General features: G+C 44.4%; 1 protein-coding gene across 1 annotated transcript in view; it reads left to right on the top strand.

Moving 5' to 3' along the window:
* Positions 1-12,602, top strand: part of DCHS2 (dachsous cadherin-related 2) — a 238,094-nt gene that overhangs the window by 193,311 nt on the left and 32,181 nt on the right. Inside the window, exons 11-13 of the mRNA XM_024198243.3 lie at positions 664-798; positions 1,061-1,270; positions 8,440-9,297. Of these exons, the coding sequence (XP_024054011.2) occupies positions 664-798; positions 1,061-1,270; positions 8,440-9,297 (1,203 nt within the window). The remainder of the gene's footprint in view (positions 1-663; positions 799-1,060; positions 1,271-8,439; positions 9,298-12,602) is intronic.

Raw genomic sequence — 12,602 nt, 5'->3', positions numbered from 1 at the left:
AGTTTTTCGCCTTCCTCTGCAGCGTGGGGCACGGGTCACTTGCTGGAGGATTCTCTGCATTTATATAGGAACTTATATTGGAGGGAAAAGTCTTAAACAGTCACTTTTGGGAATCCCAGAAGGCTTTTCAAAACCAAATATTTCATCTTGGAGATTCCTCCCTGGCAAGATCAACTGAAGTAAAGATACTGATGCCTGTCTCTTGAAGTCATCATGGGTTCCTGAACAGGTTCCTTTAGGCACACTGCTTCTGAGATGCACATGAGAAGTGACTCACTAATAATTTTAAAAACAAACACTTTATTGAGCTGCTAAAATGTGCATATGCCAAGACTCAGTTACTGCATGATCTTGTTGCTCTTGTCCTCCTTTTTCCTTAACTCCAATCCTTCTCTACTACATTACCTATGCTAGTCATGTCAGACCTAAAACTAGATTATAGGTTCATCAGGGCAGGGACCATGTGTTTCCGTTGATTCTGTGAAGTGTTCAGCTCATTTTGTATAAGTTTTCTGTAAACACAATGCTATTCCATTAATTTCATCCATAACACCTTCCACAAACTAAAGATCACAGAAAAAAAAGTATAAAGCAGTGTCCAGAGAGTGGGTTTTTCAACTGGAACTTTTTGTATTTTACTGGATTTTCCTTTCTGTTTTTAAGGAATAAATTCCCTGCTTCAGTATGAAATCTTACCAGGAAATGGGTTTGAGATTTTCCAGATAAACTCCGATACTGGAGAGGTGATTACAACTGCCTCACTCAACAGGGAGACTCAAGAGATTCTCAGCATAAAAGGTAACAGTATGAGATGTTGGATGTAAAATGGGATGTGGAGAGTGTGGGTTCACTTATCATCAGTGTTATCTTTTCTCAATTTAATTTGACTTATTCAGATAGGTGTAGCATGATGTTCAGGAACAGAAAGCAGCTGTATTAGCACATGTACTCTTATTTTCTGTATAGCACATCGACTCTAATATTTTGATATTACTGATGAAGATTCATCATTACACTAACATCACTAATATAAGCTTCCTTTCTATGTGTTACATCTCAGTCCTGGTTCGAGACAGTGGAACCCCTTCTTTATCCAGCACAGCAAGAGTTATCTGCAAAGTACTGGATGAAAATGACAATACTCCTAAATTTCTCCTTCCTGTCCCTGAGATTCAAATTCCTGAGAATCAAGAGCCTGCAATAGTGTACACCACACGAGCTGTAGATATAGATGCTGGCAATAATGGAACTTTACAATATCAAATAATTGGTAAGTATGGTCTTTATTCCGTATATTACTAATACCAAAAAAAGTTGTCAGAAAATAGTTAAACAGGAGTTTCAGGTTTTAAAATAATTCTGATCTCTTATGCATGTCCCACATTTGGGAAATGCTAGATTCTTCTTCAAGTAGATGCAGCCGTGTATTCCACTTAGATGTGTGTGTGCTTAGTGCCTTGTGGTCATCTCCAGTCAGGTGGATAGGGACCTTCGCCTGAAGCAGCACCTGTCCAAACAAGCCATGTGGCTGCTTTGCCATCGGATCAGAGGTAACCCTCGGGTTCTGAGAGTGCTGGCATTTCGTGCTCTGGAGCCAGCACTTCTCTGAATGGAGGAGCAGATCCCCGTGGAGAGCGCCGAGGAAAAGGTTACATAAGACTAACCAAGACCACTCCGGTTCCCCTGGGGACTCTTCTGCTCCCCCCAGGAAGAGCGTGGACCGGCATGGGTAAGTGTCAGCATGTGGAATGTCTCTAACCACTCCCTGGAGTACCGTGTTGGGAGGTCAGAGACACTGTACCAGCAACTGCGGTTCTGACCTTGGGGCATCTGTTGAGTCCAATATCGACAAGGCATCAACTGTTTGCATGTTGGCAGTATATCAGGCAGATATGGACCACCTCTGCCTTACCATCCCAACCTCTCCTTTCATTCAGGACTTTGCCATAGCTACATCATTTACAGCCCTGTTGGCTGGATGGGCAGTTGAACTCTTGGGCTAATTGGTACCGCACACCGATGGTCCCCTTCCACAGTCTGTGGAAGCACGGCCAGTACCGGGCTTAAGCAAGGGACCTCCTTGGTATTGGAAAACTTCTTGGCACAGTTGCATTTGGCATGGCAGATGTGACTGTGGTGGCTTTCAAAGCCCTCCACTTCTGCACCATCAGCTGCTTCACTATTGCTGCTGACTTCAGGGTCGATAACACTGCCAGTAGCAGCATACTTGGTGCTAGCAGTATGGCTTCCATCATCGGTACTGGATCCTGCCTTGTTTAGGGCAATGAATGAGTCAAACCAGTTAATCACTTCCTCAGGTATGTCTCCACCTTTATCCCCAGAAACTTGAGGCTCCTCGGCATTGAGGTTGGGATCTTCCTCCTCTTGCTTTCTATCGCTTGACTCATATCAGGGACCCTTTATGGAGCACTATGGGCACAAGGATTGGCACTTGTCTCACAGTCGGGACAGGGGCCCTTGGCCCAGTGGTACTGGCCATCATACCCTATCCTTATGCCTAGCATCCTCCGTGGAATCCGTGGGATGCTCCTTGGTTGGGGTGGTCACACTTCTCAGCTCACTCTAAGGAGAGATCACCAGGCAGATTGGTGGTGGCAACTGTGGACCCACAGCAGGATCAGGCACCAGTGAGCCTTCCCCGTGCAGCCTTCATGGAGCTACTCCTTCCAGCTCCCCCAATCCAGGAATGGGAGTCAGCATGGGCACAGTTAACCGACTCTTCTTCCTCCCCAGATGATTCAGCGGTGTCTGGCTCTTCCTCTCCTCCAACACCTGAAGATTTCAAGGACTCTCCAGACCTTTTGAAACATGTGGCTGCTTCCCTGGGCATTCAGGCAGAGTTATTGGATATCTTGCAGCCTTCTGCTCCTGGGAGAAGTAGCCCTTTCTATCAACCATAGGATCCTAAAGCCTTCTTTGAAGCACACCTGCTTCAGTACCGCCCACTGCAAAGCACATAGAGAAATGCTATTTTGTCCCAGTGTAGGGATTTGAGGGCTTTTACTCCCACCTGGCCCCACATTCCCTAGTCATAACTGCAGTGCATAGTAGAGTCTGGCCGGGCAGATTTAAGTCCTCTCCTAAGGACAAGGACTTGAAAAGGATGGACAGGAAGATTTAGATTTCCTCCTCCCTGTAAATGCGGATGACAAACCAGCAAGCATCATTGTCCAAGTACAGGTTTGTAAATTGTACAGCTATGTCTAAGTCTGTGAACCAGCTGCCTGAAATTTACAGAGAGAAAGTTTGGGTGTTTATCACCGAAAGCTGGTGAGTGGCCAAGACGTCATTGCAGTCCAGGCTGGACTTAGCAGATGCTTTGGCCAGACTTGTGGCCTCTGTAGTGACCATAAGAAGGGCATCCTGGCTGTAGAGTTTGGGCATCACTCCCACCACGCAGAGGATTTGCTCTTTGATGGCAGGGTGTTATTTTCTGACAATATGGACGGAACCCTCCCCTCCTTCAAAGATTCTAGGGCCACCCTATGGTTTGTACACACCACTATTGCAGAGACTCTGCTTTGGTGGCCAAAAGCAGCAACAATGCCATCTGCAACACACCTTTTGGGCAGCCTTTTTCTCCCCTGAGACAGTGGGATTACCCCAGAAAAGGGGCATAGATCCCAGAGGAGGAGACAGTCAGGTCCAGTGTTCGGCCAGTCAAAACGCTCTCCTCTGACAGCCACCCCCCTCACCCAAGTGCCCATTTTGACTCCTTGATCCAGAACAATGGTCTGGTCATCACTTCCTTTACCCCCATTTCCATTCAGGGAAAGGGTAGCTCTGTTACGATGTTTGGGGCTTGATTACAACTGTCCTAAGCACCGTCAGTTTGGGCTTTGCCAATTCGATTCTCTCCATTCCTCCTCCTCACCGTCCCTTCCTGTCCCTTTTTGAGGTCCCACTCATGAGATACTGCTCATCAAACTGATCCGCTCTTTATTGGCCTTGGGAGCAGTGGAGGAATTTCCTCCAGAACACTGGGGTCAAGACATCTATTTCTGGTACCCAAATCCAAGAGACATTTAAGGCCTATTCTTGAACTCCTCAACCTTAACAAATATATCAAATACAAGAAGTTCCATATGGTCATCTATCAGATGTCCTCCCCACGTTGACTCAGAATGACTAGTTTGCTGCTCTTGACCTTCAGGACTCTTACTTATATATGGCAGTTCTACTGAGCCACAGAAGATTTCTCCAGTTCATCATGGCAAATTGCCATTTTCAGTACACAGTTCCTTTTAGTCTGTCTTCTGATCTCCCTCCCTTCCCCCCGCCCCAAGTTGTTACCAAATGTATTGTCGGCATACCTCAGGAAGAAGGGAATCCATGTCTTCCCATATCTGGATGACGAGCTACTAAGCGGCAAGTCCAGAGAACAAGTCCTTGCTCACGTACGCATTACACCGTGCTTACTCGACCATCTGAGTATCACCAAAAAGTCAACATTGGTCCCAACTCAGAAAATTGAGTTTATTGGGGTCCTAATAGACTACATGAGTCTAAGAGCATTTTGTTGACCAACTGTTTCCAGACAATTCTCCGCTTTTGTCTCAGTCTGCAGTCTCAACCTTCCACAACAGTTCACATGTGCCTGAGGTTCTTAGGCCACATGTCTGTATGCACACAGGTGATTCAATTTTCAAGGTTGCACCTTTGTCCTCTTCAGATGTGGCTCAGGACTGTTTACTATCCAACCCTTCACCCCCTGGACAGGTTGGTCCGCCTCCCTCCTTTGATCCTGGACTCCTTGCACAGGTGGACAGTTCACGGGAATGCATGTCAAGGCATTTCCTTCGCCTGGCCCTTACCAACCAGCACTATTGTCACCAACACCTCCTTGATAAGTTGGGGAGCACATCTGGGTAGAGTACAGCGCCGATATAAGATTTGTATCCACATCCGATCTGCAAAAATGGTCCATGGATGCACATATCTGTGGATCTAAAATGTATATCCACAGATTGGCAGAGCTCTATATCTGGGGTCACTGAAGGTTCAGGCTCTGGGGTCAGAGCAGGAAGCTTCTCTGCATATCAATGTCCTGGAGCTTTGGGCCATCTACAATGCCTATCTTGCTTTCCTAGGCTGCATCAAGGATTCAGTAGTTCACATGCTTACAGACAGTATCACCACAATGTATTATGTGAACAGTCAAGGGGGAGCAGACACAAGGGTGCTCCCTCTGCCAAGAGGTGATCAGGCTGTGGCAGTTGTGCACTGAAGACTGTATCATTCCAATAGCCGATCACTTGCCCGGGATCCAGACTCATCTCACAGACCATCTCAGCAGGAATTTTTCTCTTAATCACAAGTGGTGTCTGAAGCCAAGTGTCCTGCGAGTCATCTTTGTAACGTGGGACATCCTGACAATTGACCTGTTCGCTATAAGGGAAGACTTGAAATGTCATCTGTCCTGCTCTTGAGAGGTTCTCCATCCAGGCTCTCTGATCAATTCCTTTCACCTTAACTGGCAATCAGCTCTCCTGTACATTTTTCCTCTGATCCCAATCATTCATCCTTAAGCTGAAAGTGGATTAGGCCAACGCCATCCTCGTTGTCCCGACATGGCTAAGGCAGTACTGGTTTTCCGACCTTCTTGCACTGTCAGTTCAGTCTCCCATATCCTTTCTCTGCTCACACAGAATCGTGGTCGCACTTTGTATCCCGTGCTCAGCTCCTTCCATCTTACAGCGTGACTGCTTCCTGGTTGAATGAGGAGGAAGAGCGATGTTTGGACTCCGTTCAATAGGTCCTGATCAATAGTAGATAACCCTCTACCAGGATGTCCTCTTCTGGAAAATGGAAGTGTCTTTCAATGTGATCATTGGCCCATGGAGTACAGCCAATGCTAGCAACTATCTAAAAGATGAACTGCAAGTTCAGTCATCAGGCCTTGTGCTTAGCTCGTTGAGGGTGCATCTAGTGGTGATCTCAGCTGTTTATCCACCGTTTGTGGAAGATCAGTGTTTTCCCGTGCCTTGGTGGTGAGATTCTTGAATGAATCCTTTGTCTCCATCCACCGGTGGGACCATGGTCTTAGTGGACCTCCGTTCAAGCCTTTGGGATCGTGTCCCTCTCCTCTCTTGTCCCTCTCCTCAAAAACCTGCATTCCTTGTGGTGATAACATCTGCAAGGAGAGTGAGTTTCAGGCTTTGATGGCAGAGCCTCCTTACACACAGTTCTCCAAAGACAAAGTGATGTTGTGGCCACACCCAAAATTTGAGTCTAAAGTGGTCTCTCAATTTCATTTAAACCAGGTGATATATTTGCCTAAGGTTTTTCCTAAGCCGCATTCATCTCTGGAGGAGCAGTGTCTTCACACATTGGACATCAGACAATGTCCAGTCTTTCATTTGTACAGGACTATATCTCATCTGTTTGTGTCATATGCAGACTGTATGAAGGGGCAAGCAGTCTTCTCACAGACGCTTTCTAAGTGGATAACTTCCTGCATCAAAACCGTATATGACACAGCTTCAACTACGTCCTTTCTCTGGGTGCGAGTTCATTTTATGAGAGTGCAAGCTACTTCAATAGCATTCTTCAGTAACGTCTCAATATTGTATAATTGCAGGGCTGCCACATGGTCGTTGATATGTACATTTATGAACTGTTATGCCATTATCATGGCATCCAAAGCAGATGCAGACTTTGGGAAGGCAGTCCTGCAGTCCTTGTTTAAGTAGACTCAGAAGCCCACCTCCTGTGGTTCTGCTTGTGAGTCACCTAAGTGGTATACGTGACTACATATACTCAAAGAAGAAGAAAGAGGATGGTAACTGTGGTTCTTTGAGATGTGAAGCTAAGGTGTATTCCACGACTCATCCTCCATTCCCTCTGCATTGCAGACTAGTCTCTTGGCATTAGGTGTGAAAGAACTGAGTGAGGTCTGGGAGGCACCTCCTTATATAGCCATGGGAGAGGCTATGGCCACAAGGCATGAGCACCACCCCTTTATGGGAACTGCTAGGCCAGTGTTTCTCAAACTGGGGTCGCCGCTTGTGTAGGGAAAGCCCCGGCAGGCCGGGCCGGTTTGTTTACCTGCCACGTCCGTAGGTCCGGCCAATTGCGGCTCCCACTGGCCGCGGATCGCTGCTGCAGGCCAATGGGGGCTGCTGGAAGTGGCGGCCAGTAAGTCCCTCAGCCCGCGCCACTTCCAGCAGCTCCCATTGGCCTGGAGCAGCGAACCACGGCCAGTGGGAGCCGCGATCAGCTGGACCTGCGGATGGGGCAGGTAAACAAACCGGCCCGGCCCGCCACAGGCTTTCCCTACACAAGCGGCAACCCCAGTTTGAGAAACACTGTGCTAGGCAAAATTCTCTGGCTCCGGTGCTCTGGGCGCACACATACCTCAGTGGGATGCATGTCTGCATCACATCGCAAAGAACCACAGTGACTGTAAGTCACAGTTAATCTAAAACGAAACAAATGCCTTTTCAATCTTTTTATGATTCTCTCTTCAGCCTCCCATATAAGGGCACCCAACCCAATCCTCCTTTCTCTTTAAGAATAGGTATGGATAGATACCAAGTCCACCTTCCTGGTGATGAAAATTTCTTTAACCCACCAATGATAAAAACCTCCAACAGTCTTCCAAATTGCCAAACCATCCGCAAGTGCACCATGCCAAGAAACTCCAACACAGCCCCTGCCCAACTCTTAAAACCTTCCTGCACTACCCTCACCCCAAAAATGGCAAGACACTGTTTACTTTGATTTGGGGCCCTCCACGTTATTACAAAAATAAATTGATGGCAGCACTGATAACTGCTGATTATCCCTGCTTTACTCCCACTATGTAGAAAGGGCTATAGAGTCATCTTAGATTTTTATGCTTTTAATTTGAAAATTATCTTGATCTGTTGAAATATACTTATTCTGGTAACTTTAAAAAAACAACAACATTATAACTCTTTCTAAAATCCATTGTTCCAGATATTTAATAGTAGCTTTAAAAATGAAAAAAGTGGAAAAGACCTCATTACAGTTCACTTCTAAGAGACAGGTTTGTAGATGAAAGCAAGGGGCAAATAACCACATTTGTTGTCAGCAATGCTTTATGGGTTTCTGGAATTTGCAGCCAAGGTTGGGAAGAGTTCACTTTGTGCAGCAGTATAGTTGCACTAGATTTTATAAGGTGTGTTGATTTGGGAAAAAAGACATGCATCTGGCAAAATAGCTGTTCTGTAAAAGGATATGACATTCTGGATTTACTGTCACTGCCACCCACTGATTTAAATGAAGTGCAGATTTTAATTTTTATAAAAGGAGGAAAATATGCCAAAGGCACATGAATGCACCAGCTGTACTAGCAATAGGATCATGTTATTACAATTAACATAATGGTACTAGCAAAGGGTTTTTTCAAATTGGAATTGTTTGTGATAGTTTTATTTTTATTGTATTTTAAAGGTGGAAATATTGGAGAATACTTCACTCTAAATGATACTTCAGGAGAACTCTTGGCCACCCGTAGTTTAGACAGGGAGGATGCCAGCAACTTTACCCTCATTATTGGATGTCATGACCTGGGCAGCCCACCAAGAAGCTCCACAGCACAGCTACAAATTACAGTCTTGGATGAAAATGACAACAGCCCTATATTTGCAAAGAAGAACTATCAGACCTCTGTGAGAGAAGACTTTGAGGAAGGATCAGTAGTTCTTGAGCTCTTTGCTTCAGATGAAGATGGTGGCCTGAATGGTGAGGTCATGTATTCGCTCATTGATGACACCTTTGGAGCATTTACTGTTAACAGTACAACTGGCGCTATAGTTACTACAAAAGCACTAGACCGGGAGACTAAATCTCAGTATGCATTTAGAGCTGTGGCAAGTGACTGTAGCATCCAAGGCCCAAGAAGTACTACAGTTAACATTATGGTGCACATCGATGATGCCAATGACAATAGTCCAGTTTTTCTACAGAACCCTTTCAAAGTTTATGTGCCTCCTGAAACTTCTGTGAATCAGACAGTAGCCACTGTGAGAGCTGCGGACGTGGATCTAGGGCCAAATGGTGCAGTGGTTTTTAATTTTGCAGTACCTGGAACTATGTTTTGTATTGACATTAATACAGGAGAGATTTATCTTCAAGAGCCATTGCCTTCTGACGGTTTCAGTTCCCGCCTGCTGGTATTGGCTTCAGATCAAGGTGTCCCAGCTAGGACAGCCACAGCTCTATTGGCCATCTCCACAAGGGAACAAGAGGAGGTGATGTCATTCAGCCATAGTTTGTATGCAGTAACTGTGCCTGAAAACAGTGAAGCAGGTGGGTATCAGACTCTAACTTGTGGCTGTCAGTGACCAAAGTCCTAACCTGTTGGGCACTATTGAGGATGAAGTGTGTAGGGAGCCTTTTTCAATAACATGCAGCATCAGGGTAAAATTGGAATTGGACTATATGCAAACAGTACGTTAAGGAAAAAAACCTTCTCCCTGCCCAGTGCACCATGGCCCAAAGGGGAGCATGATGTGCTGTCTCAGAGGCGTAGTGGGGTTTCTGGCCCCTGCACACATACAATAGAGTGCCACTCCTGTTAGGCAGGATGCTCCTTTTTCAAAGAGAAGAAAGGGATGCTGCACTGCATGTTCCTCCCTCACCCTGGACAACCCTTGAGCATCTCTGCTCTGTATCTGCAAAGTGGCTGTAATGATGGATGCACAATTTTTATCCTCAGCAGTTTTCCTTGCCAACGTGCATCTCCTTGGAATAAAGGCAGAATGTATCTGTCTGTCTGTGTGCTTGTGCAGATGTGTGTGTGTGAGTCCAAACAAGACTGATTACATAATATGTCACTAGTAGTTCACTTAAATAAATGCAGTGAAAGCTCAGATAAGATGAGAAATCCACAAATGCGTGTTGCAATCTATGATTTTTGGCTTTAGTGAAATCCCTGGTGTATTGTAACTAAATTCAGAGATTTTCCAACACTTTCCTCACAGTTTCAGACTTGCTAAAAGAATGTGTAGAAGTAGGCGGGGAATGCACAGAGGCTGTAATACATTCTTTGACTCAACAAGACATTGTGAAATTGGTAGACTTGTACAAGGGGCAAGCAGTAGATAGAACAGGGCCGCCCAGAGGATTCAGGGGGCCTGGGGCAAAGCAATTTCGGGGGCCCCATCCATAAAAAAAAAGTTGCAATACCATAGAATACTATATTCTCGTGGGGGCCCCTGTGGGGCCCGGGGCCGGGGCAAATTGCCCCACTTGCCCCCCCCCACCCCTCCTCCGGGCAGCCCTGAGATAGAAGCCCACATTGTTAAATGCCCCCTATAGATAAAGGCCAGATTCACTGCAGTCTGTGCCATCATTGTTTCTTTTAGGCTGAAGTGGAATAAAGTCGTTGGGGGAAAAGTTTGGGTTAGTGCAGTGAAGTCACAATTTTGACCTGCTGGGAGCTGCTGTAAACTGGTCAGAGTAGCCCATAAGACGTTTCACTGGGAGTGTACCTGCAGAGCACTGGACAAGAATTAATACTATCCCTGTCCCCTGTCTCACCATTGCTGCAGGAAGATGCGATTCTCATTTCCTGGAGTCTAGGGTTTTTTGGTTTTGTTTGTTTGTTTTTATCTGGCCCCACCTCTTCTTCCATGCTTTAATGTAACAGTTGTGAATTCAGCTGTGACATTTTAACTGACAGTCCCTAGAATTATACATTTAGGAGTAGTGGGGGCAAGGTGTTCTCAGTAGAGGGTCCTGGACTCTTGATTTTGCTGCTTCTTTGGCCCAGTAATAATAAATAAATAATAATAATAATAGCTCTTACCTAGCACTTTTCTTCAGTGGATATCAAGGCCTGATGACCTTCAGGGTATGTTGCAGGAGCCTAGTTAGTCAGGTTTTTCCTTCTTGTGGAAGAGTGCCTGTGGGGAATCTCAGTTTTTTGTGTTATTGTTGGTACTGCATTGTTTGTTTAACTTGTATACATTTAAAGAAAGAAAATCAAAATATCCTTTCAGCAATGGATAAGCTTTTGTGATTCTGCATGTGCCTAATTACAGATATAGTAATGGGACAGGTTAGGCAACCCAGCCTGAAATTATGGAAATCCCCCAAGGAATTGTGGTAAGAGAATACCATAGTCAGATGGCCACCCACTAAATATATTGCAAACATAAATAGCAGTAAATTGAAATTATTTTGATTAAAGGAAGTTTAAGGAAGCTTCAGGATAAATCAGAAGATTTCAGCCTGAAAGCTTACTGTGTATAGTAAGAAAACTATAGGGTATAGAAGAGCAAGTTCTTTTATGCATTCTTTTATGAGATGTTCCTATCAAGTAGTAGTTCTGTTTGTCTTCTAATTATTTTATGTGATTTCAATAAATACAAAAACATACTAATTTAATTTTATTTGTCAGAAAAAGTTATGACTATAATTAAACCCTCTAAAGAATTCGGTTTGCTAGCTACAGTTCTGATTCTGGAACCCTTACTCCATATGAATAATATTTACTCTCCCACCCAGTCCCATGGAAGTATATACATCATAAAATTCAATATTAATGTAATCAGGATTAACAAATAACATTTTGCCTAATACATTTTAGTTCCATTTTCAAGCTCGCAGTGGCAAAACTTCACTGTAGTCAGATAAGAATCAAAGCATTGTCAACAATGAAGACCAAAGCCTGATATCTTTGCTCAGTTTTTACTCAGTAGTTACGCAGACAAACTCCTACTTAGGTAAGAACCTCAGGATTTCTTCAACTAAAACTTTTGGCTCCAAGTTTGGTGATCTTCATATTATTCCCCAAGTTTAGTTTTGCATCGTATTAAATATTGTATACACTGCATCGCAACAGGCACTTTTAGAAATCAACTAATAAATAAACAATCAAGTCAATGCTCTCTGTAAAGTGCAAAAAACCTTTTCATTATTCACTATGTCTGCCTCCAGTTGAATTATAGTTTGTATAGAGCCCTCTGGGTGTCAGATTCACCAATAAAACAGTCACTGCTGCTAGTTCTGCAGGATTCTTTTATTTATTTTAAATACATATAAGGTATCTGGGCTGGAAATTTATTTACCTCTCTTTTATTCTCTGTGCTCCATGAGCCTTTTCTTTATTATCCACCCAAGAAGTCTATCCTCCAACACAAAGGCAAGAGTCAGACAAGGGTCAAAGGAAAAAGGGGCATCCCTGGTTCGAATGTCTGGATTACAAAAGAGAGGAGAAAAGAAAGAAAATAATATGGGGACATATTCTTCTTTCATGGATAAACACAGGTCTCCCAAAGTGACTTGAACTGTAACAGTGGATCAGTTCTGAGTTGTGCATGTGTGTCTCAAGCCAGAATATGACCCAGGGTTTTTATGTCTGTTTTGCCTCCCGTTCTTTAGAAAAAGCACACATATTATACAAACTGTCACATTTTAGTGCATTTCAGGTACTTGGTTGTTTAATGCAGGTTGAGGTATTTTAACATAATGTTAGGATGCTTCTGATTTAACAGACAAAGCAAGGAAATTCTAAGTTAAGGCACTTGCTGCAACCTTGCTTTGCCCTGTTATGCTTGACTGGTTTGGAAATTTCAGACAGTGTTGGATATTGTGTCCTTTATTTGAGG

The sequence above is a fragment of the Terrapene carolina genome, unplaced genomic scaffold, assembly GCF_002925995.2.
Source record: "Terrapene carolina triunguis isolate 2854851 unplaced genomic scaffold, T_m_triunguis-2.0 Scaffold66, whole genome shotgun sequence".
Taxonomy (NCBI): Eukaryota; Metazoa; Chordata; order Testudines; family Emydidae; genus Terrapene; species Terrapene triunguis.
The sequence above is the reverse complement of the archived record's forward strand: the minus strand, read 5'-3'. Positions and strand labels throughout refer to the sequence as shown.